The sequence below is a fragment of the Dipodomys spectabilis genome, unplaced genomic scaffold (genome assembly GCF_019054845.1).
Source record: "Dipodomys spectabilis isolate Male_0828 unplaced genomic scaffold, ASM1905484v1 ptg000340l, whole genome shotgun sequence".
In the NCBI taxonomy this organism is placed as follows: domain Eukaryota; kingdom Metazoa; phylum Chordata; class Mammalia; order Rodentia; family Heteromyidae; genus Dipodomys; species Dipodomys spectabilis.
The window spans coordinates 752,976-772,098 of record NW_024871017.1 but is presented as its reverse complement, the minus strand read 5'-3'; the positions used below and the strand labels follow the sequence as shown (position 1 = coordinate 772,098).

General features: G+C 66.5%; 2 protein-coding genes across 3 annotated transcripts in view; one reads left to right on the top strand and one right to left on the bottom strand.

The window, feature by feature from the left end:
- Wwtr1 (WW domain containing transcription regulator 1) overlaps window positions 1-19,046 on the top strand; it is a 73,456-nt gene extending 54,410 nt beyond the window's left edge. The window contains exons 4-8 of one of the 2 annotated variants that reach the window (XM_042665647.1): window positions 557-687; window positions 1,309-1,421; window positions 2,543-2,733; window positions 2,772-2,774; window positions 19,033-19,046. In XM_042665647.1, coding sequence (XP_042521581.1) covers window positions 557-687; window positions 1,309-1,421; window positions 2,543-2,727 — 429 coding nt within the window. In that variant the 3' untranslated portion in view covers window positions 2,728-2,733; window positions 2,772-2,774; window positions 19,033-19,046. Of the gene's footprint in view, window positions 1-556; window positions 688-1,308; window positions 1,422-2,542; window positions 2,734-2,771; window positions 2,775-6,037; window positions 6,052-19,032 lie in introns of those variants that run through there. The other variant, XM_042665646.1, reaches the window with a different exon arrangement.
- Tm4sf4 (transmembrane 4 L six family member 4) lies at window positions 6,662-19,052 on the bottom strand. The gene is made up of 5 exons (XM_042665665.1): window positions 18,845-19,052; window positions 17,761-17,850; window positions 16,615-16,751; window positions 7,540-7,729; window positions 6,662-7,106 (listed from the first exon to the last, which is right to left on the bottom strand). The coding sequence occupies exons 1-5, from the start codon at window positions 19,016-19,018 to the stop codon at window positions 7,089-7,091; spliced, it is 609 nt and encodes a 202-aa protein (XP_042521599.1). The 5' UTR covers window positions 19,019-19,052; the 3' UTR covers window positions 6,662-7,088.
- Between the last annotated feature and the right edge of the window lie 71 nt (window positions 19,053-19,123).

The following is a 19,123-nucleotide window of genomic DNA, read 5'->3' as shown; positions in this document are numbered from 1 at the left end:
GGGGTGACTGGAGGACTGGTGTGTGCTGTAAATCGAGTGCTGCCACGCTCCCACCCCTCTGCGGGCTTTTGTGGGGAGCCAGGGAGCACAAGGTCAGCGATGTGGTCATGAAGAACAATGGATGAGGCTTTTGAAGACGAACGTCTGGCGTGTGTGTTCTACCTGTGTTATGGGGCGCACACCAGATGTAACGTGGACCCTAAAGGCTGCCGGCCACAGATCCAGTGGTGTCTGAGTGCACGGGCCAGGGTATCCCTGCTGGTCCAGGGGAGTCGGGCTGGCTTGGCTGGCTTTGGATGGGGGCTGAGAACCTGGGCAGGAGGGGCCTTGGATCTGAGCGGCGCAGGCATTGTACGAGGTGGGACAGCGCTGGGCCTGTGCCTTGGCCCGGCGCTCGCCCTGTGGGGTAGGCAGTGCCCGGGGCTTCCTCGAGCATCGACCACCGCAGTGGCTTCCTGGAAATAAATAGGAAGTGCCTCGTATCCCGGAAGGCTCTCTGGCAGAGGGCTGTGTGCCAGGCCGGATGGTGACGCTGACTCTTCCTCTTCCTGGGCAGGAAGCAGCCCTCTGCAGACAGCTCCCGGTGGAGGCTGAGCCCATGGTGGCTGCGCAGGCCGTCAACCCGCCCGCCATGACCGCAGACCTGAGGTCCATCAGCAGTAGCAACGCTGACCCTTTCCTCAGCAGGTAAGCCGGCGTCTGGCCGGAGCTCGCCTTCTGCTCTCCACATTCTGCAGTTAGACTGCGACTGTCTTTGTGACACTGGGAGAAGGGAGGGATTTGAGACGAGGGGAAAAGTCAGAGAGAAAGTTGGGGGAATTGGCAGAAGGAAAAACAGAAAAGCAGAGGTACTAATCTATCCTTTAAAAGCATCCTTAGATTCAGATGTCAGGAGGTCGGGCATGGCGGGGCGCTCTGTGGGAGGCCTCAGGCTTCCAGGCCTCCTGCCCGAGCCTCCCAGACGCCGGCTGCCAGCCTGCCGCCCTGTGCCTGACTGCAGGCCCTCTTACTCCCCATCCTGTGTGTCCATAGAGACTCAGCGTTATTTTCTGTTCTTTTGTTTTTTACTTAAAAAGTTAAAAAGCAAAACCCGAAGATGGCGGCCTGCCCTGCAGGCTCTGGTGTAGAGGTTATTTGTGATGGACAGGAGATCAGTGCCCACTGCTGGGAGTGGCGGTTCTGTCAGTGGCCATGGGACAAGGGTGTGTGTTTCAAATTGAAAGGGAGGAAGAGGTCTCCTGGCTTCCCCGCCTGGACATGTGACTTTGGTAATGACTGACGGATGGACGTCTTGCCCTTCTCCCGCAGCGGGCCCTACCACTCCCGGGAGCAGAGCACCGACAGCGGCCTGGGGCTGGGGTGCTACAGCTTGCCCACCACGCCCGAGGACTTCCTGAGCAACGTGGACGAGATGGACACAGGTGAGGCCTGCGCCCGCGACCTGCCCTCCTCCGCACAGTGCCCGGGCTCACCCCACTCTAACCCACAGGGGCACTCCTCAGAGCTCCTGCAAACACCCTCTTTATAGGGATAGGTTTGAGCGCTTGCTCAGTGCAGGAGGCGGGAGGAGAAAGAAGGAAGAGGAAGGGGAGGGAAGAGGAGGAGGGAGGAGGAGGAAGAGGAGGGAGGAGGAAGAGGAGGGAGGAGGAGAGAGGAGGGAGGAGGAGGAGAGAGGAGGAAGAGGAGGGAGGAGGAGGAGAGAGGAGGAAGAGGAGGAAGAGGAGGGAGGAGGAGGAGAGAGGAGGAAGAGGAGGGAGGAGGAAGAGGAGGGAGGAGGAAGAGGAGGGAAGAGGAGGAAGAGGAGGGAGGAGGAAGAGGAGGAGGAGGAGGAGAGGGGAGGAAGAAGAGGAGGGAGGAGGAAGAGGAGGAAGAGGAGGGAGGAGGAGGAGGGAGGAGGAAGAGGAGGGAGGAAGAAGAGGAGGGAGGAGGAGGGAGGAGGAGGAAGAGGAGAGAGGAAGAAGAGGAGGGAGGAGGAAGAGGAGGAAGAGGAGGGGGGACGAGGAGGAAGAGGAGGGAGGAAGAAGAGGAGGGAGGAGGAAGAGGAGGAAGAGGAGGAAGAGGAGGGAGGAGGAAGAGGAGGAGGGGGAGGAGGAGGAACAGGAACCGCCACACCTGCCATGGGTTGAGTTGAAGTCTTTTTTTTTTTTTTTTTTGGTTGGTCGTGGGGCCTGAACTCTGGGCCTGGGCGCTGTCCCTCAGCTCTTCAGCTCAAGGCTAGCGCTCTACCACTTGAGCCACAGCGCCACTTCCAGGTTTTTTCTTTTTGCTTATGTGGTGCTGAGGAATCGAACCCAGGGCCTCAGGCATGCAAGGCAAGCGCTCTACACTGAGCCACCTTCCCAGCCCTGAGTTGAAGTCTTTCACTTCTGTGTCTGGGCCTCAAGCTGCAGGCCCTGGCCTCTGCCTCCCAGACAGCCAGCCTGGTGGTCTTGGCTCCCTTCTCCATGCTGTGCTCAGGACCCGACTGACCCCGACAGTCGTGGACGGGGGCCTGGGCTCCCGGGGCCCTGGCAGGGACTGAGGCTCTCCTGCTCTGTTCCAGGGGAGGGCGCAGGCCAGGTGCCCATGAGCGCCACGCCCCAGCAGAGCCGCTTCCCCGACTTCCTTGACTGCCTGCCGGGGACCAATGTGGACCTGGGGACTTTGGAATCCGAAGACCTGCTTCCTCTCTTCACCGACGTGGAGTCCGCCCTGAGCAAGAGTGAGCCCTTTCTGACCTGGCTGTGAGCCCCTGTGGGCCAGGGGCTGGCCCGGCCCTTTGGGGAGCAGAGCTGGTCTGCGGCGCCACCGCCGCCCTGTTCCCCAGGGCCGGGCTCCCGGGGTCTAGGTCCAGCCGACCCCCTCTTCACTGAAGCATAGGTCAGGCCTGCAGCCCCTGGACAAGGCCCGGGCCTTCTCCAGCCCAGCCTCGCGTGGGGCAGCAGAGGGCCACGCGCCCATTACGATGGATTGCAGACCGTAAGAGTTGACCGCAGGCAGTGAGTTGGGCCTACGGCTCGGTGCAGACGGCATGCCCAGACCGGACTTCACCGACGGCTCCCAGAGCCATGGCGACAGGAGAGCGCGTGCTTCCCTGAACCACGCTGTCCAGCGCCAGCCTCACAAATCACGGCCCCGCAGGGAAACCCTGCCACGCGGAGCCTGCCTGGAGCACGCGCTGGCTCTGCCGTACTTCCGTGTGCCACAGCCTGCGTGCCACCGCCCACCGTGGCCGCGCCGCGCCCCTCCTGCCCAGCCCCCGGCGCACCGGGCCACCGGGGGCTCCCAGCAGCCCGACCTCCTCTATAAACTGCAACTTGGATTTCCCTCCCTTCCACGCATGGCTTAGCATTTGATGACACTTCTGTAAGAACTCTAATTCTGTATTGGAAGACAAAGGGCTGCCGCAAGGGTTCTACACATCAGCACCACCTGTAATTCTGTCTTGGAAACTTCCAGATAGGCCAGGGCCATGCCGAGCCCCAGTGGGCGCCTGGCATACGGCCGGCCGATGACGGTTCACCCCTGAAGCTGTGGTGGCTCCCCGTGCTCACACTGTCCGTGGGCAGGCATTTTACCTGGCCCGGCAGCACGGCGCATGTGCAAGTGTGTGCGAGTGTGCGCAGGCACGTGCCGGCAGAGCCTTCCCGCGCTGACACGGGCGTCCTGGGCGGAGGGTGCCTGGCACTGCCTGCCGCCTGCGGTGGCATCCGCCCCTTGGGCGCCCAGTGGCGGGTCCTGTGCTCTGCGAGTGGGATCTGTGTCGGGAGTGGCGGGTCCTGTGCTCTGCGAGTGGGATCTGTGTCGGGAGTGGCGGGTCCTGTGCTCTGCGAGTGGGATCTGTGTCGGGAGTGGCGGGTCCTGTGCTCTGCGAGTGGGATCTGTGTCGGGAGTGGCGGGTCCTGTGCTCTGCGAGTGGGATCTGTGTCGGGAGGGCCTTAGGGACCCGGGCCTCTGAGAAGCCTGGGCAGCCACGCCCGGCCCCCGCCCCACCTGGACTAACGGCGGCGGGCGTTTGGAGTGGTTCGGACAGTGGCAAATGTAGGTCAGAGGTGGCGAAGGAAAGCTGAGCAGAGACTGGGAGAGGGGTAGTGACAGGGAAGGGGACAGGCAGAGCCCCAAAAGCAAGATGCAGCGGAGGTGGGCATGAGAGCACACGGCCCGCGTCCACGGCCTCGGGCGGGGGGGGGGGCGGGGGGGCGGGGGGGGGCGGGGGGGGCGAGGGACCCACCTTTTCCTGAGGACCCCCCAGTGTCCCCAAACCCCTCTGACTCTCTCGAAGCACCCGTGGGCGTTCACGCGGCTGCTCCGATGAAAGGGAGCACTTGTTCTTTCAGTTTCTTTCCTTAGCAGAAATTGCAAATGCGTGTACACTCGTTCTAAGGAGAGAGGGAAGCCAAGGGACCTAACCAAACTCAGCAGTGTTACTGTATTTTTTTAAAAAATATTTTTATAGGCTCATTTTCAGGTTATCAAATGTATAAGAAAGACGCCTTTCTTTTTTTTTTTAGTTAAAATCATTGATGACTTATATCACCACGTTTTAGAAGTACTTTTTTAATAAGCTTGTGGCATTAGAAAGATACTAGAATAATTTTTTAGTGAATTAGTTGGAACATTTATTAGTGGATATGATAAATATTTTTGCAGAACAAATTGTGGACCTGACTGTTTACTAATAGATAAAAGCCAGATATAATTTTTGTTGTTTTTAAAGCCATAAAATATGGCTTTGTTAAAAGAACGTGTGAGCTAAAGCATGGTAAAGAGCCACGTTTGTGTGTGCAACGCTGGGCTTGAGCGCGAGCCCACCGCTGAGCACACCCCAGGCTCAGGAGCGGCGTTGGCGGCTGCTCTAAGTGCTGGCCACCTGCACGAGTCCTGCCAAGGTGCTATTCATGCTCGTTTCTTATTACGGGACAGCCGTAGGATATGGAGTCTTTTTCTCCTAGTCCTAATAAACCAATCCATAAACTTCACATTCTCACACCAGAAAACTTTCGCCATAGAAAAAGCTTACTGAGAAGGTGAAATTGAAAAAAAATACTAGTGTCAGAGATTTTTTTTTTAAGGCTTTTTGTTTCCTTTGATAGAAGCCATTTTCTGGAAGCAAATAAATGGTCAAAACCCATTTGCAAGTCTGTTAAATTGGAGGTTGTGCGTGGCCTGGCTAGCACCGGGGCCATTGGCTTTACCGCGCATGGAGCAGTCGGAGCTCCCGCGCCCGTGTGTGGAAAGCTGGCTGTCGGCAGACGGTGGCTCCGAGGGGAGACGCAGCCAGCCTCCGGCACACCTAGCACTTTCAGGAGAAACCCAAGAACGGGTGGTCGACAGTCTCCCTCAGGTGACATTACTTATGGGATAGAACTTTCCAGAAAACCTGCTTCTACACTGGGCAGTCACAGGTGTGTTTACTTGAAATCCCGAGTGCTGGGCCTGCCCAGGGCAGGGCAGCCTTGTTGCCTGGCGTCTGGGGCGGGTGTGACTTTTCCAATTCTGTACAAGAAAATAAATGCAATTGGGTTTCCCTGAGCCTTGTGGCCTGTCTGTGCTCTCGTCCTGAGGGTTTGGGGTGACCTGCAGGCTGCCGCCCCGTGCACCCCAGGCTCTGACCCCTCCATTCGGAGAAGCCACCAAGAGGTACCTTCTCCGAAAACCTCACACATCTGAGGAGAGGCGTGGGCCCCGGCCAGCGGGGGGGGGGGGGGGGGGGGGTTACACCCTCATTCTCCAGAGAGTGAGTTCTCCCTCTCTCCCTCTTCCCTCCCTGCCTCCCTTCCCTCCGCTCCCTCCCTCCTCGCTCCCTCCCTCCCCCCTTTTCTCCTTTCTGGACTGCAGTATCTGTGGGATCTTTGGCTCTCCAACGGAGAAAGTTAACTGTGGCCACTGTTGTAGCGTCCCCGGGGTATCTGGCTTTACTGGCATCTTCAGATGGCGTTGATTTTGGGGGAGGTCAAGGAGCCCTCTGCACAGCCCCTCTGGCTGAGAGAGCAGGCCCCGCAGGGCTTGGTGTGGAAGCTGCCTCGGTACCCTCCTCCGCCGCCCCGGGTCCCGCCAGCGGCGGCCGGGCTGGATGTGCACGGAAGCTGGCTGCTGTGTCCCGGACGGTTGTCTCACCAGTGAGGATTAGAAAACCACTTCTCTGGGACCGCAGAGCCAGTGTGTGGAGCTATGAACCCAAATCCACCTTCTTTTTTCTTGCCAGACAGAGGTTGAACTCAGGGCCTGGGCACTGTTCCTGAGCTTTTTGCTCAAGGCTATTGCTCTACCACTTGAACCATGGCTCTACTTCCAGCTCGTGGACTTTCCTGCCTGTGCTGGCCTCGTACTGCAATCCTTGGATCTCAGCCTGCTGAATGGCTAGGGTCACAGTGCCCAGCCAGCCAAATGGTTTGGCCTCATGTTGATGTCTGGCTCACAAAGCCAAATATGTCTAACGTGTAGAACCAAATACGCCGTGCCTTAGCTCTGAGAAGAAGGCTGCAGAATTATGTTCCCAGTCAACTTTTGTGCCTGGTGAAAGGAGCGGTCTGTCCCGCACCCAGGTCATCTCCTCTCCTCCTCCACAGGCAGGCTGCGTGGACTCACTCACCTGCGGGTTCAGATTCTCATTTACTGTGGGCAAGGGACCCCTAGCGAGTTCAAAACACTGCTCACAAGAACTCCATCGGCTCAAAAGATGCCACATAGAAAGTATTTATGATACACCCACCAATCTCCTCTTTCCCCAGAAACCCGGAGCAAGCTGGCTTCTCATTTAACATGCTCTGCTCCTCTGAATCAGAGAAACATTTGCCTGTGTAAAGGAGCAGGGCACTGCGAAGGTGAGTTCACACATTTCACACCTTCGGGAGGGAAATACATCAAGAAACGCAGGCTTTCAACCTACTAGATTAAAAAAGGGGGTCGTTTGAGGGTCACATAACCAAGTTCAAGTTCACTGAGTGGTTCAATGAGCTTCTATCTGCAGCCAAGCGGTTTGGGAACGAGGAGCCCCCGGCTTTGCCGGTGAGGAGACGGCAGGGGCTGGCGGCCGAGAGCGGGGACGTCGGGTCTGTCTGTCCTTCATCCTTCCCGCGCTGGGTGTCGGGGCCAGCAGCTCGCCCGGGTTACACAGGTCCTTCACCCTGGAGTCCGGGAAGGCAAGTTCAGTCTGGGGCCTCTGCTCCTCCCTCCCCGGCCAGCGTGCCCACAGTGCTGCCTGTGCAGCCGTTTCCAGACCAGGCTGTTCTGGGTCTTTCACTGGTGACTCACCTGGGCTTTGGCTATTTTGCTTTGCCTATTTCGTTATTAAACATAACTTTGGTGAGTGACACAGAGAACTGCTCTGTTGGAAGCCAGAATGAATAACAGATGGAGGCGGGATTGGACCCTTTGATAGAGGCCTCCCGGGCTGAGCTTCTAGGAGCAGGGAGGATGCATGGCTGCCGGCCTGCGGTACCCTCATCCCAGTCCAGGACTGCCGTGGATGGCCACCCGGACTCCCCCTGGCCCGGGCAGGCCCCCCCCCCCCGTGCCCCTGAGTGCAGAGCAGGCCCTCGCCCCAGCCCGGGCCCTCACCCCGCAGCAGCCGCAGCACTGGCAGTCCCCGCAGAGTGTGCCCAGCAGGCCGTTGACCACCTGGATGGCACACAGCACAATCTGCACCCCCCCGATGACCAGCAGGATGGAGAACAGGGTCAGGTTCCAGGGTACGACGTCAGGAGGCTCCAGGCACTTTGTCCACAAGGCCTGGTCACTGAGGTAGTTTCTGGAGTAAGCAGAAGAGAGAGGGGGTGTCTGTGAAAGTCAGACACTTCCATAACTTGCTGTTTGCTTTTGTGCCAGGCCTGGGCTTGAGCTCGGCCTGGACATTGCCTCTGAGCTTTTTTACCCAAAGCGAGCGCTCTACCACTTGAGCCACAGCGCCACTTCCAGCTTTTTAGTGGTTCATTGGAGATCAGAGTCTCTTGGACTTTCCTGCCCGGGCTGGCTTTGAACCGTGGTCCTCAGATCTCAGCCTGAGTAGTTGGGATGGCAGTGTAGGCCGAGGCACCAGGCTGAGCCTGGGATTGGGGTCAGTGGAAGCTACATTTGGACTCAAGCCCCCTCCCAGCAGGTGAATTCCTGTGCAGCCCTGTGCTCTCCTGAGCTCACATTGTCACTTGAAAAGAGACAGAACCTTCCAGAGCCAGGAGGATACACAGATCATTGACCACACAGTGCTTTTACTTTGCATCAGACCTTTGTCTTCCTGTGTTGCGAGGTATCTGTAGCTCTGCTGTCACCTTTTAAGGTCACCGGGCTTAAACGTTATAACGTTTAAGCCCAGTGACCTTAAAAGGTGACAGCAGCCCGATTTTCCCATTATCTGAAGACAAGCATGGAGGCCTGGATGCAGCAAATGCGTGGGGCAGCACTGCCATCTGGTGGTCAAGATGGGGAAGCGCAGGGATGGGGGGGGCCTAAATACAGCAAAGCAATGTGAGAAGCGCCACCCGGTGGTCAAAATGGAGAAGCGCAGTGATGGAGGCCTGCATGCAGCAAAGCAATGCGACAGGAGCGCCACCCGGTGGTCAAAATGAAGAAGTGCAGGGATGGGGCCTAAATGCAGCAAAGAGTGTGATGGCAGCACGACCCGGTGGTCAAAATAGAGAAGAGCAGGGGTGGAGGCCTATATGCAGCAAAGCAATGTGAAAGAAGCGCCATCCGGTGGTCAAAATGGAGAAGTGCAGGGATGGAGACCTGGATGCAGGGAAGGGTTGTGGTGCAGCGCCATCCGGTGGTCAAAATAGAGAAGCGCAGGGGTGGAGGCCTGAATGCAGCAAAGTGTGTGATGGCAGCGCCACCTGGTGGTCAAAATAGGGAAGAGCAGGGATGGAAGCCTGCATGAAGATAAGGGTTGTGGTGAAGCACCAACTGGTGGTCAAAATGGAGAAGTGCAGGGATGGGGGCCTGGATGTAGCAAAGCAATGCGACAGAAGCGCCACTCGGTGGTCAAGATGGGGAAGCGCAGGGATGGAGGCCTGGAGGCAGCAAATGCGTGGGGCAGCAGCACCACCTGGTGGTGGAGTCGCAGAAGCACAGGGATGAAAGCCTGGAAGCAGCAAAGCCGTGTGGCAGCAGCGCCATCTGGTGGTCAAGATGGGGAAGCGCAGGGATGGAGCCTGGATGCAGGGAAGGGTTATGATGCAGCGCCACCCGGTGGTCAAAATGGAGAGGTGCAGGGGTGGAGGCCTGGATGCTCCAAAGCAATGTGAAAAGCGCCACCCGGTGGTCAAAATGGAGAGGTGCAGGGGTGGAGGCCTGCATGCAGCAAAACAACGCGACAGGAGCGCCACCAGGTGGTCAAAATGGAGAGGTGCAGGGGGGGAGGCCAGGATGCGGGGAAGGACTGTGATGGCAGCACCACCAAAACCATCAAAACCAAAAACTGCAGGGACGGAGGCCTGCGTGCAGCGAGGCCACGCGGCAGAAGCGCCGCCGGGCTGGGGAGCGGGGCTCCGGAGCTCGCGCCCCGCACGGGCCCCGGCCTGGCCCCGCGCACTGACGGGCCCGCACGGCTCTGACCCACGAGCGCATGAGGAGGAGCGCGGGGATGGAGGAGGAGCACGGGGATGGAGGAGGAGGAGCGCGGGGATGGAGGAGGAGCGCGGGGATGGAGGAGGAGCGCGGGGATGGAGGAGGAGCACGGGGATGGAGGAGGAGGAGCGCGGGGATGGAGGAGGAGCGCGGGGATGGAGGAGGAGCGCGGGGATGGAGGAGGAGCGCGGGGATGGAGGAGGAGCACGGGGATGGAGGAGGAGCGCGGGGATGGAGGAGGAGCGCGGGGATGGAGGAGGAGGAGCGCGGGGATGGAGGAGGAGGAGCGCGGGGATGGAGGAGGAGCGCGGGGATGGAGGAGGAGGAGCGCGGGGATGGAGGAGGAGCGCGGGGATGGAGGAGGAGGAGCGCGGGGATGGAGGAGGAGCGCGGGGATGGAGGAGGAGGAGCGCGGGGATGGAGGAGGAGGAGCGCGGGGATGGAGGAGGAGCGCGGGGATGGAGGAGGAGGAGCGCGGGGATGGAGGAGGAGCGCGGGGATGGAGGAGGAGCGCGGGGATGGAGGAGGAGCGCGGGGATGGAGGAGCGCGGGGATGGAGGAGGAGCGCGGGGATGGAGGAGGAGGAGCGCGGGGATGGAGGAGGAGCGCGGGGATGGAGGAGGAGCGCGGGGATGGAGGAGGAGCGCGGGGATGGAGGAGGAGCGCGGGGATGGAGGAGGAGGAGCGCGGGGATGGAGGAGGAGGAGCGCGGGGATGGAGGAGGAGGAGCGCGGGGATGGAGGAGGAGCGCGGGGATGGAGGAGGAGCGCGGGGATGGAGGAGGAGGAGCGCGGGGATGGAGGAGGAGCGCGGGGATGGAGGAGGAGGAGCGCGGGGATGGAGGAGGAGGAGCGCGGGGATGGAGGAGGAGCGCGGGGATGGAGGAGGAGCGCGGGGATGGAGGAGGAGCGCGGGGATGGAGGAGGAGGAGCGCGGGGATGGAGGAGGAGCGCGGGGATGGAGGAGGAGCGCGGGGATGGAGGAGGAGCGCGGGGATGGAGGAGGAGGAGCGCGGGGATGGAGGAGGAGTGCGGGGATGGAGGAGGAGGAGCGCGGGGATGGAGGAGGAGCGCGGGGATGGAGGAGGAGCGCGGGGATGGAGGAGGAGCGCGGGGATGGAGGAGGAGCACGGGGATGGAGGAGGAGCGCGGGGATGGAGGAGGAGCGCGGGGATGGAGGAGGAGGAGCGCGGGGATGGAGGAGGAGCGCGGGGATGGAGGAGGAGCGCGGGGATGGAGGAGGAGGAGCGCGGGGATGGAGGAGGAGGAGCGCGGGGATGGAGGAGGAGCGCGGGGATGGAGGAGGAGGAGCGCGGGGATGGAGGAGGAGCGCGGGGATGGAGGAGGAGCGCGGGGATGGAGGAGGAGCGCGGGGATGGAGGAGGAGGAGCGCGGGGATGGAGGAGGAGGAGCGCGGGGATGGAGGAGGAGGAGCGCGGGGATGGAGGAGGAGGAGCGCGGGGATGGAGGAGGAGCGCGGGGATGGAGGAGGAGCGCGGGGATGGAGGAGGAGGAGCGCGGGGATGGAGGAGGAGCGCGTGGATGGAGGAGGAGCGCGGGGATGGAGGAGGAGCGCGGGGATGGAGGAGGAGCGCGGGGATGGAGGAGGAGCGCGGGGATGGAGGAGCGCGGGGATGGAGGAGGAGCGCGGGGATGGAGGAGGAGCGCGGGGATGGAGGAGGAGCGCGGGGATGGAGGAGGAGGAGCGCGGGGATGGAGGAGGAGGAGCGCGGGGATGGAGGAGGAGCGCGGGGATGGAGGAGGAGGAGCGCGGGGATGGAGGAGGAGCGCGGGGATGGAGGAGGAGCGCGGGGATGGAGGAGGAGCGCGGGGATGGAGGAGGAGGAGCGCGGGGATGGAGGAGGAGGAGCGCGGGGATGGAGGAGGAGGAGCGCGGGGATGGAGGAGGAGGAGCGCGGGGATGGAGGAGGAGCGCGGGGATGGAGGAGGAGCGCGGGGATGGAGGAGGAGGAGCGCGGGGATGGAGGAGGAGCGCGGGGATGGAGGAGGAGGAGCGCGGGGATGGAGGAGGAGGAGCGCGGGGATGGAGGAGGAGCGCGGGGATGGAGGAGGAGGAGCGCGGGGATGGAGGAGGAGCGCGGGGATGGAGGAGGAGCGCGGGGATGGAGGAGGAGCGCGGGGATGGAGGAGCGCGGGGATGGAGGAGGAGCGCGGGGATGGAGGAGGAGGAGCGCGGGGATGGAGGAGGAGCGCGGGGATGGAGGAGGAGGAGCGCGGGGATGGAGGAGGAGGAGCGCGGGGATGGAGGAGGAGGAGCGCGGGGATGGAGGAGGAGCGCGGGGATGGAGGAGGAGCGCGGGGATGGAGGAGGAGCGCGGGGATGGAGGAGGAGGAGCGCGGGGATGGAGGAGGAGCGCGGGGATGGAGGAGGAGGAGCGCGGGGATGGAGGAGGAGGAGCGCGGGGATGGAGGAGGAGCGCGGGGATGGAGGAGGAGCGCGGGGATGGAGGAGGAGCGCGGGGATGGAGGAGGAGGAGCGCGGGGATGGAGGAGGAGCGCGGGGATGGAGGAGGAGCGCGGGGATGGAGGAGGAGCGCGGGGATGGAGGAGGAGGAGCGCGGGGATGGAGGAGGAGTGCGGGGATGGAGGAGGAGGAGCGCGGGGATGGAGGAGGAGCGCGGGGATGGAGGAGGAGCGCGGGGATGGAGGAGGAGCGCGGGGATGGAGGAGGAGCGCGGGGATGGAGGAGGAGCGCGGGGATGGAGGAGGAGGAGCGCGGGGATGGAGGAGGAGCGCGGGGATGGAGGAGGAGGAGCGCGGGGATGGAGGAGCGCAGGGATGGAGGAGGAGCGCGGGGATGGAGGAGGAGCGCGGGGATGGAGGAGGAGCGCGGGGATGGAGGAGGAGCGCGGGGATGGAGGAGGAGCGCGGGGATGGAGGAGGAGCGCGGGGATGGAGGAGGAGGAGCGCGGGGATGGAGGAGGAGTGCGGGGATGGAGGAGGAGGAGCGCGGGGATGGAGGAGGAGCGCGGGGATGGAGGAGGAGCGCGGGGATGGAGGAGGAGGAGCGCGGGGATGGAGGAGGAGCGCGGGGATGGAGGAGGAGCGCGGGGATGGAGGAGGAGCGCGGGGATGGAGGAGGAGGAGCGCGGGGATGGAGGAGGAGCGCGGGGATGGAGGAGGAGCGCGGGGATGGAGGAGGAGCGCGGGGATGGAGGAGGAGCGCGGGGATGGAGGAGGAGGAGCGCGGGGATGGAGGAGGAGCGCGGGGATGGAGGAGGAGCGCGGGGATGGAGGAGGAGCGCGGGGATGGAGGAGGAGCGCGGGGATGGGGGAGGAGCGCGGGGATGGAGGAGGAGCGCGGGGATGGAGGAGGAGCGCGGGGATGGAGGAGGAGGAGCGCGGGGATGGAGGAGGAGCGCGGGGATGGAGGAGCGCGGGGATGGAGGAGGAGCGCGGGGATGGAGGAGGAGCGCGGGGATGGAGGAGGAGCGCGGGGATGGAGGAGGAGCGCGGGGATGGAGGAGGAGGAGCGCGGGGATGGAGGAGGAGCGCGGGGATGGAGGAGGAGCGCGGGGATGGAGGAGGAGCGCGGGGATGGAGGAGGAGGAGCGCGGGGATGGAGGAGGAGCGCGGGGATGGAGGAGGAGGAGCGCGGGGATGGAGGAGGAGCGCGGGGATGGAGGAGGAGGAGCGCGGGGATGGAGGAGGAGGAGCGCGGGGATGGAGGAGGAGCGCGGGGATGGAGGAGGAGCGCGGGGATGGAGGAGGAGCGCGGGGATGGAGGAGGAGCGCGGGGATGGAGGAGGAGGAGCGCGGGGATGGAGGAGGAGCGCGGGGATGGAGGAGGAGCGCGGGGATGGAGGAGGAGCGCGGGGATGGAGGAGGAGGAGCGCGGGATGGAGGAGGAGCGCGGGGATGGAGGAGGAGCGCGGGGATGGAGGAGGAGCGCGGGGATGGAGGAGGAGCGCGGGGATGGAGGAGGAGCGCGGGGATGGAGGAGGAGCGCGGGGATGGAGGAGGAGGAGCGCGGGGATGGAGGAGGAGCGCGGGGATGGAGGAGGCGCGCGGGGATGGAGGAGGAGGAGCGCGGGGATGGAGGAGGAGCGCGGGGATGGAGGAGGAGGAGCGCGGGGATGGAGGAGGAGCGCGGGGATGGAGGAGGAGGAGCGCGGGGATGGAGGAGGAGCGCGGGGATGGAGGAGGAGGAGCGCGGGGATGGAGGAGGAGCGCGGGGATGGAGGAGGAGCGCGGGGATGGAGGAGGAGGAGCGCGGGGATGGAGGAGGAGCGCGGGGATGGGGGAGGAGCGCGGGGATGGAGGAGGAGCGCGGGGATGGAGGAGGAGCGCAGGGATGGAGGAGGAGCGCGGGGATGGAGGAGGAGCGCGGGGATGGAGGAGGAGCGCGGGGATGGAGGAGGAGCGCGGGGATGGAGGAGGAGCGCGGGGATGGAGGAGGAGCGCGGGGATGGAGGAGGAGCGCGGGGATGGAGGAGGAGCGCGGGGATGGAGGAGGAGCGCGGGGATGGAGGAGGAGGAGCGCGGGGATGGAGGAGGAGGAGCGCGGGGATGGAGGAGGAGGAGCGCGGGGATGGAGGAGGAGCGCGGGGATGGAGGAGGAGCGCGGGGATGGAGGAGGAGGAGCGCGGGGATGGAGGAGGAGCGCGGGGATGGAGGAGGAGGAGCGCGGGGATGGAGGAGGAGCGCGGGGATGGAGGAGGAGCGCGGGGATGGAGGAGGAGCGCGGGGATGGAGGAGGAGCGCGGGGATGGAGGAGGAGCGCGGGGATGGAGGAGGAGCGCGGGGATGGAGGAGGAGCGCGGGGATGGAGGAGGAGGAGCGCGGGGATGGAGGAGGAGCACGGGGATGGAGGAGGAGCGCGGGGATGGAGGAGGAGGAGCGCGGGGATGGAGGAGGAGCGCGGGGATGGAGGAGGAGCGCGGGGATGGAGGAGGAGGAGCGCGGGGATGGAGGAGGAGGAGCACGGGGATGGAGGAGGAGGAGCACGGGGATGGAGGAGGAGGAGCGCGGGGATGGAGGAGGAGGAGCACGGGGATGGAGGAGGAGGAGCACGGGGATGGAGGAGGAGGAGCACGGGGATGGAGGAGGAGGAGCGCGGGGATGGAGGAGGAGCGCGGGGATGGAGGAGGAGCGCGGGGATGGAGGAGGAGCGCGGGGATGGAGGAGGAGCGCGGGGATGGGGGAGGAGCGCGGGGATGGAGGAGGAGCGCGGGGATGGGGGAGGAGCGCGGGGATGGAGGAGGAGCGCGGGGATGGAGGAGGAGCGCGGGGATGGAGGAGGAGCGCGGGGATGGAGGAGGAGGAGCGCGGGGATGGAGGAGGAGCGCGGGGATGGAGGAGGAGCGCGGGGATGGAGGAGGAGCGCGGGGATGGAGGAGGAGCGCGGGGATGGAGGAGGAGCGCGGGGATGGAGGAGGAGGAGCGCGGGGATGGAGGAGGAGCGCGGGGATGGAGGAGGAGCGCGGGGATGGAGGAGGAGCGCGGGGATGGAGGAGGAGGAGCGCGGGGATGGAGGAGGAGCGCGGGGATGGAGGAGGAGGAGCGCGGGGATGGAGGAGGCGCGCGGGGATGGAGGAGGAGCGCGGGGATGGAGGAGGAGGAGCGCGGGGATGGAGGAGGAGCGCGGGGATGGAGGAGGAGGAGCGCGGGGATGGAGGAGGAGCGCGGGGATGGAGGAGGAGGAGCGCGGGGATGGAGGAGGAGTGCGGGGATGGAGGAGGAGGAGCGCGGGGATGGAGGAGGAGCGCGGGGATGGAGGAGGCGCGCGGGGATGGAGGAGGAGGAGCGCGGGGATGGAGGAGGAGCGCGGGGATGGAGGAGGAGCGCGGGGATGGAGGAGGAGCGCGGGGATGGAGGAGGAGCGCGGGGATGGAGGAGGAGGCGCGCGGGGATGGAGGAGGAGCGCGGGGATGGAGGAGGAGCGCGGGGATGGAGGAGGAGGAGCACGGGGATGGAGGAGGAGGAGCGCGGGGATGGAGGAGGAGCGCGGGGATGGAGGAGGAGCGCGGGGATGGAGGAGGAGCGCGGGGATGGAGGAGGAGGAGCGCGGGGATGGAGGAGGAGCACGGGGATGGAGGAGGAGCGCGGGGATGGAGGAGGAGGAGCACGGGGATGGAGGAGGAGGAGCACGGGGATGGAGGAGGAGGAGCGCGGGGATGGAGGAGGAGCGCGGGGATGGAGGAGGAGCACGGGGATGGAGGAGGAGGAGCGCGGGGATGGAGGAGGAGCGCGGGGATGGAGGAGGAGCGCGGGGATGGAGGAGGAGGAGCGCGGGGATGGAGGAGGAGCGCGGGGATGGAGGAGGAGGAGCGCGGGGATGGAGGAGGAGCGCGGGGATGGAGGAGGAGGAGCGCGGGGATGGAGGAGGAGCGCGGGGATGGAGGAGGAGGAGCGCGGGGATGGAGGAGGAGCGCGGGGATGGAGGAGGAGCGCGGGGATGGAGGAGGAGCACGGGGATGGAGGAGGAGCGCGGGGATGGAGGAGGAGGAGCGCGGGGATGGAGGAGGAGCGCGGGGATGGAGGAGGAGGAGCGCGGGGATGGAGGAGGAGCGCGGGGATGGAGGAGGAGGAGCGCGGGGATGGAGGAGGAGCGCGGGGATGGAGGAGGAGCGCGGGGATGGAGGAGGAGCGCGGGGATGGAGGAGGAGGAGCGCGGGGATGGAGGAGGAGCGCGGGGATGGAGGAGGAGGAGCGCGGGGATGGAGGAGGAGCGCGGGGATGGAGGAGGAGGAGCGCGGGGATGGAGGAGGAGCGCGGGGATGGAGGAGGAGCGCGGGGATGGAGGAGGAGCACGGGGATGGAGGAGGAGCGCGGGGATGGAGGAGGAGGAGCGCGGGGATGGAGGAGGAGCGCGGGGATGGAGGAGGAGCGCGGGGATGGAGGAGGAGCGCGGGGATGGAGGAGGAGCGCGGGGATGGAGGAGGAGCGCGGGGATGGAGGAGGAGGAGCGCGGGGATGGAGGAGGAGGAGCGCGGGGATGGAGGAGGAGCGCGGGGATGGAGGAGGAGCGCGGGGATGGAGGAGGAGCGCGGGGATGGAGGAGGAGCGCGGGGATGGAGGAGGCGCGCGGGGATGGGGCCGCGCCCGCACGCACCCCTCCTGGAAGGGGTAGGCCCAGGTGCTGTTGTCCGTGAGACACTTGGGGCCGCGGCTCATGGAGACGGCGGAGACCACGAAGGAGTAGCCGGAGCCCAGCACACCGACGACGGCGAAGATGATGGAGGTGAACATCTGAGGAGGAGGAGCGACGTCAGAGGGGAGGAGCGCACGGGAGGACGGGGAGGAGCGCACGGGAGGACGGGGAGGAGGAGCGCACGGGAGGACGGGGAGGAGGAGCGCACGGGAGGACGGGGAGGAGGAGCGCACGGGAGGACGGAGAGGAGGACTCTGGGGAGGACGGGGAGGAGGACTCTGGGGAGGACGGGGAGGAGGAGGACTCTGGGGAGGACGGAGAGGAGGACTCTGGGGAGGACGAGGAGGAGGAGGACTCTGGGGAGGACGGGAAGGAGGAGGACTCTGGGGAGGACGGGGAGGAGGAGGACTCTGGGGAGGACGGGGAGGGCCTGGCAGGGAGCAGACGCCGTTTGCTGCCGAGCCCCAACTGCGCAGGCGACAGGGAGGAGGGGAGCACATGGAGGCGACAGCTGCCGGAAGGGGAGCAGGGGTGCGGGGAGTAGTGGGGGGCTCATGGGTGCCCCAGGCCCGCTGCCAGCGGTGCAGGGGTGACGGGGGGCTCACAGGTATCCCGGGCCAGGTGCAGGGGTGAGGCGGGGGGGCTCAGGGGTGCAGGGGTGAGGGCGGGGGGTCTCGGGGTGCAGGGGTGAGGCGGGGGGTCTCGGGGTGCAGGGGTGAGGGCGGGGGGTCTCAGGGCTCAGGGGTGAGGGCGGGGGGTCTCGGGGTGCAGGGGTGAGGCGGGGGGTCTCAGGGCTCAGGGGTGAGGGCGGGGGGTCTCGGGGCTCAGGGGTGAGGCGGGGGTCTCGGGGTGCAGGGGTGAGGGGGGGGTGTCTCGGGTGCAGGGGTGAGGTGGGGGGCTCAGGGGTGCAGGGGTGAGGCGGGGGGTCTCGGGGTGCAGGGGTGAGGGCGGGGGGTCTCGGGGCTCAGGGGTGAGGCGGGGGCTCAGGGGTGCAGGGGTGAGGGGGGGGGTGTCTCGGGTGCAGGGGTGAGGTGGGGGGCTCAGGGGTGCAGGGGTGAGGCGGGGGGTTGGGGGGTGCAGGGGTGAGGCGGGGCGGGCGGGACTCACCGCGAAGCGCTTCCCGCAGCTCTCGTTCCCGCAGCAGCCGCAGCAGTCGTTGTTCTTCAGGCCCAGGAAGACCAGGGCGGGGAAGATCATCTGCGGGTCAGGGCGGGGTCCGGCGGGTCAGGGCGCTCCGGCCTCGCCACCGGCGCGGTGGGGCCCGGCCTCCGTCCTGGGACGCTGCGGCCCGGCCGGGCTCCCGGGGCTCCCGGGGCATTGGGGTGAAGAGGGAGTCCGCGGGGGGACCCCAGACCCGCACTCCGGGGACGCAGCGGGCGCACAGGGGTCCCGGGCCGGGGCCGGGGGCCGGGGTCGGGGGCCGGGGTCGGGCGCACAGGGGTCCCGGGCCGGGGTCGGGGGTCGGGGTCGGGGGCCGGGGCCGGGGTCGGGGGCCGGGGTCGGGGTCGGGGGCCGGGGCCGGGGTCGGGGGCCGGGGTCGGGGGCCGGGGTCGGGGGCCGGGGTCGGGCACACAGGGGTCCCGGGCCGGGGCCGGGGGTCGGGGTCGGGGGCCGGGGTCGGGGGCCGGGGTCGGGGGTCGGGGTCGGGGGTCGGGGTCGGGCGCACAGGGGTCCCGGGCCGGGGCCGGGGGTCGGGGTCGGGGGCCGGGGTCGGGGGCCGGGGTCGGGGGCCGGGGTCGGGGGCCGGGGTCGGGGGCCGGGGTCGGGGGTCGGGGTCGGGGGCCGGGGTCGGGGGTCGGGGTCGGGGGCCGGGATCGGGGGTCGGGGTCGGGGGCCGGGGTCGGGGGCCGGGGTCGGGGGTCGGGGTCGGGGGCCGGGGTCGGGGGCCGGGGTCGGGGGTCGGGGTCGGGGGCCGGGGTCGGGGGCCGGGGTCGGGGGTCGGGGTCGGGCGCACAGGGGTCCGGGCCGGGGTCGGGGGCCGGGGCCGGGGCCGGGGGCCGGGGGCCGGGGTCGGGCGCACAGGGGTCCCGGGCCGGGGTCGGGGGCCGGGGTCGGGGTCGGGCGCACAGGGGTCCCGGGCCGGGGCCGGGGCCGGGGCGTCTGGCCAGGCCGCGCTGGGCCGGGCACCGCGCCGGACCCTGCTTGGAAGGCGGGACGCGGCAGGCCGCGGGCGGGGCTCGGGGCTACTCACCAGGACGCCGCTGCCTATGATGCCCCCGAAGTACCAGACCTCGTCGGACAGGTTGCTGTTGTCCGCCATGACCTTCCCCCCCGGGAAGAACAGCAGCACGTTGGCCAGGAAGGCCAGCACGGCCAGGGGGATGAGGGCGACCCCCAGACACTTGGCGCAGCCGCCGGTGCACATGCTGGCTCCTCGAGGCCGGGCTGCGGGCGGGGTGGCCGCGCTGGCCGGGTCGGCTCTGCGCGCCCCCGCGGGCGCCGCGCCTTTATACCTCCTCCCCGCCCGCAG

Bases quoted from the DNA above. Each gene is read 5' to 3' on its own strand.
- Tm4sf4 (XM_042665665.1), bottom strand. From the start codon at position 19,018: ATGTGCACCGGCGGCTGCGCCAAGTGTCTGGGGGTCGCCCTCATCCCC. The intron at 16,752-17,760 runs GTGAGTCCCGCC...CCTCCTCCTCAG, and splicing joins GCTGCGGGAAGCGCTTCGCG to ATGTTCACCTCCATCATCTT. The intron at 7,730-16,614 runs GTGCGTGCGGGC...TGCTTACTCCAG, and splicing joins GCCTACCCCTTCCAGGAGGG to AAACTACCTCAGTGACCAGG.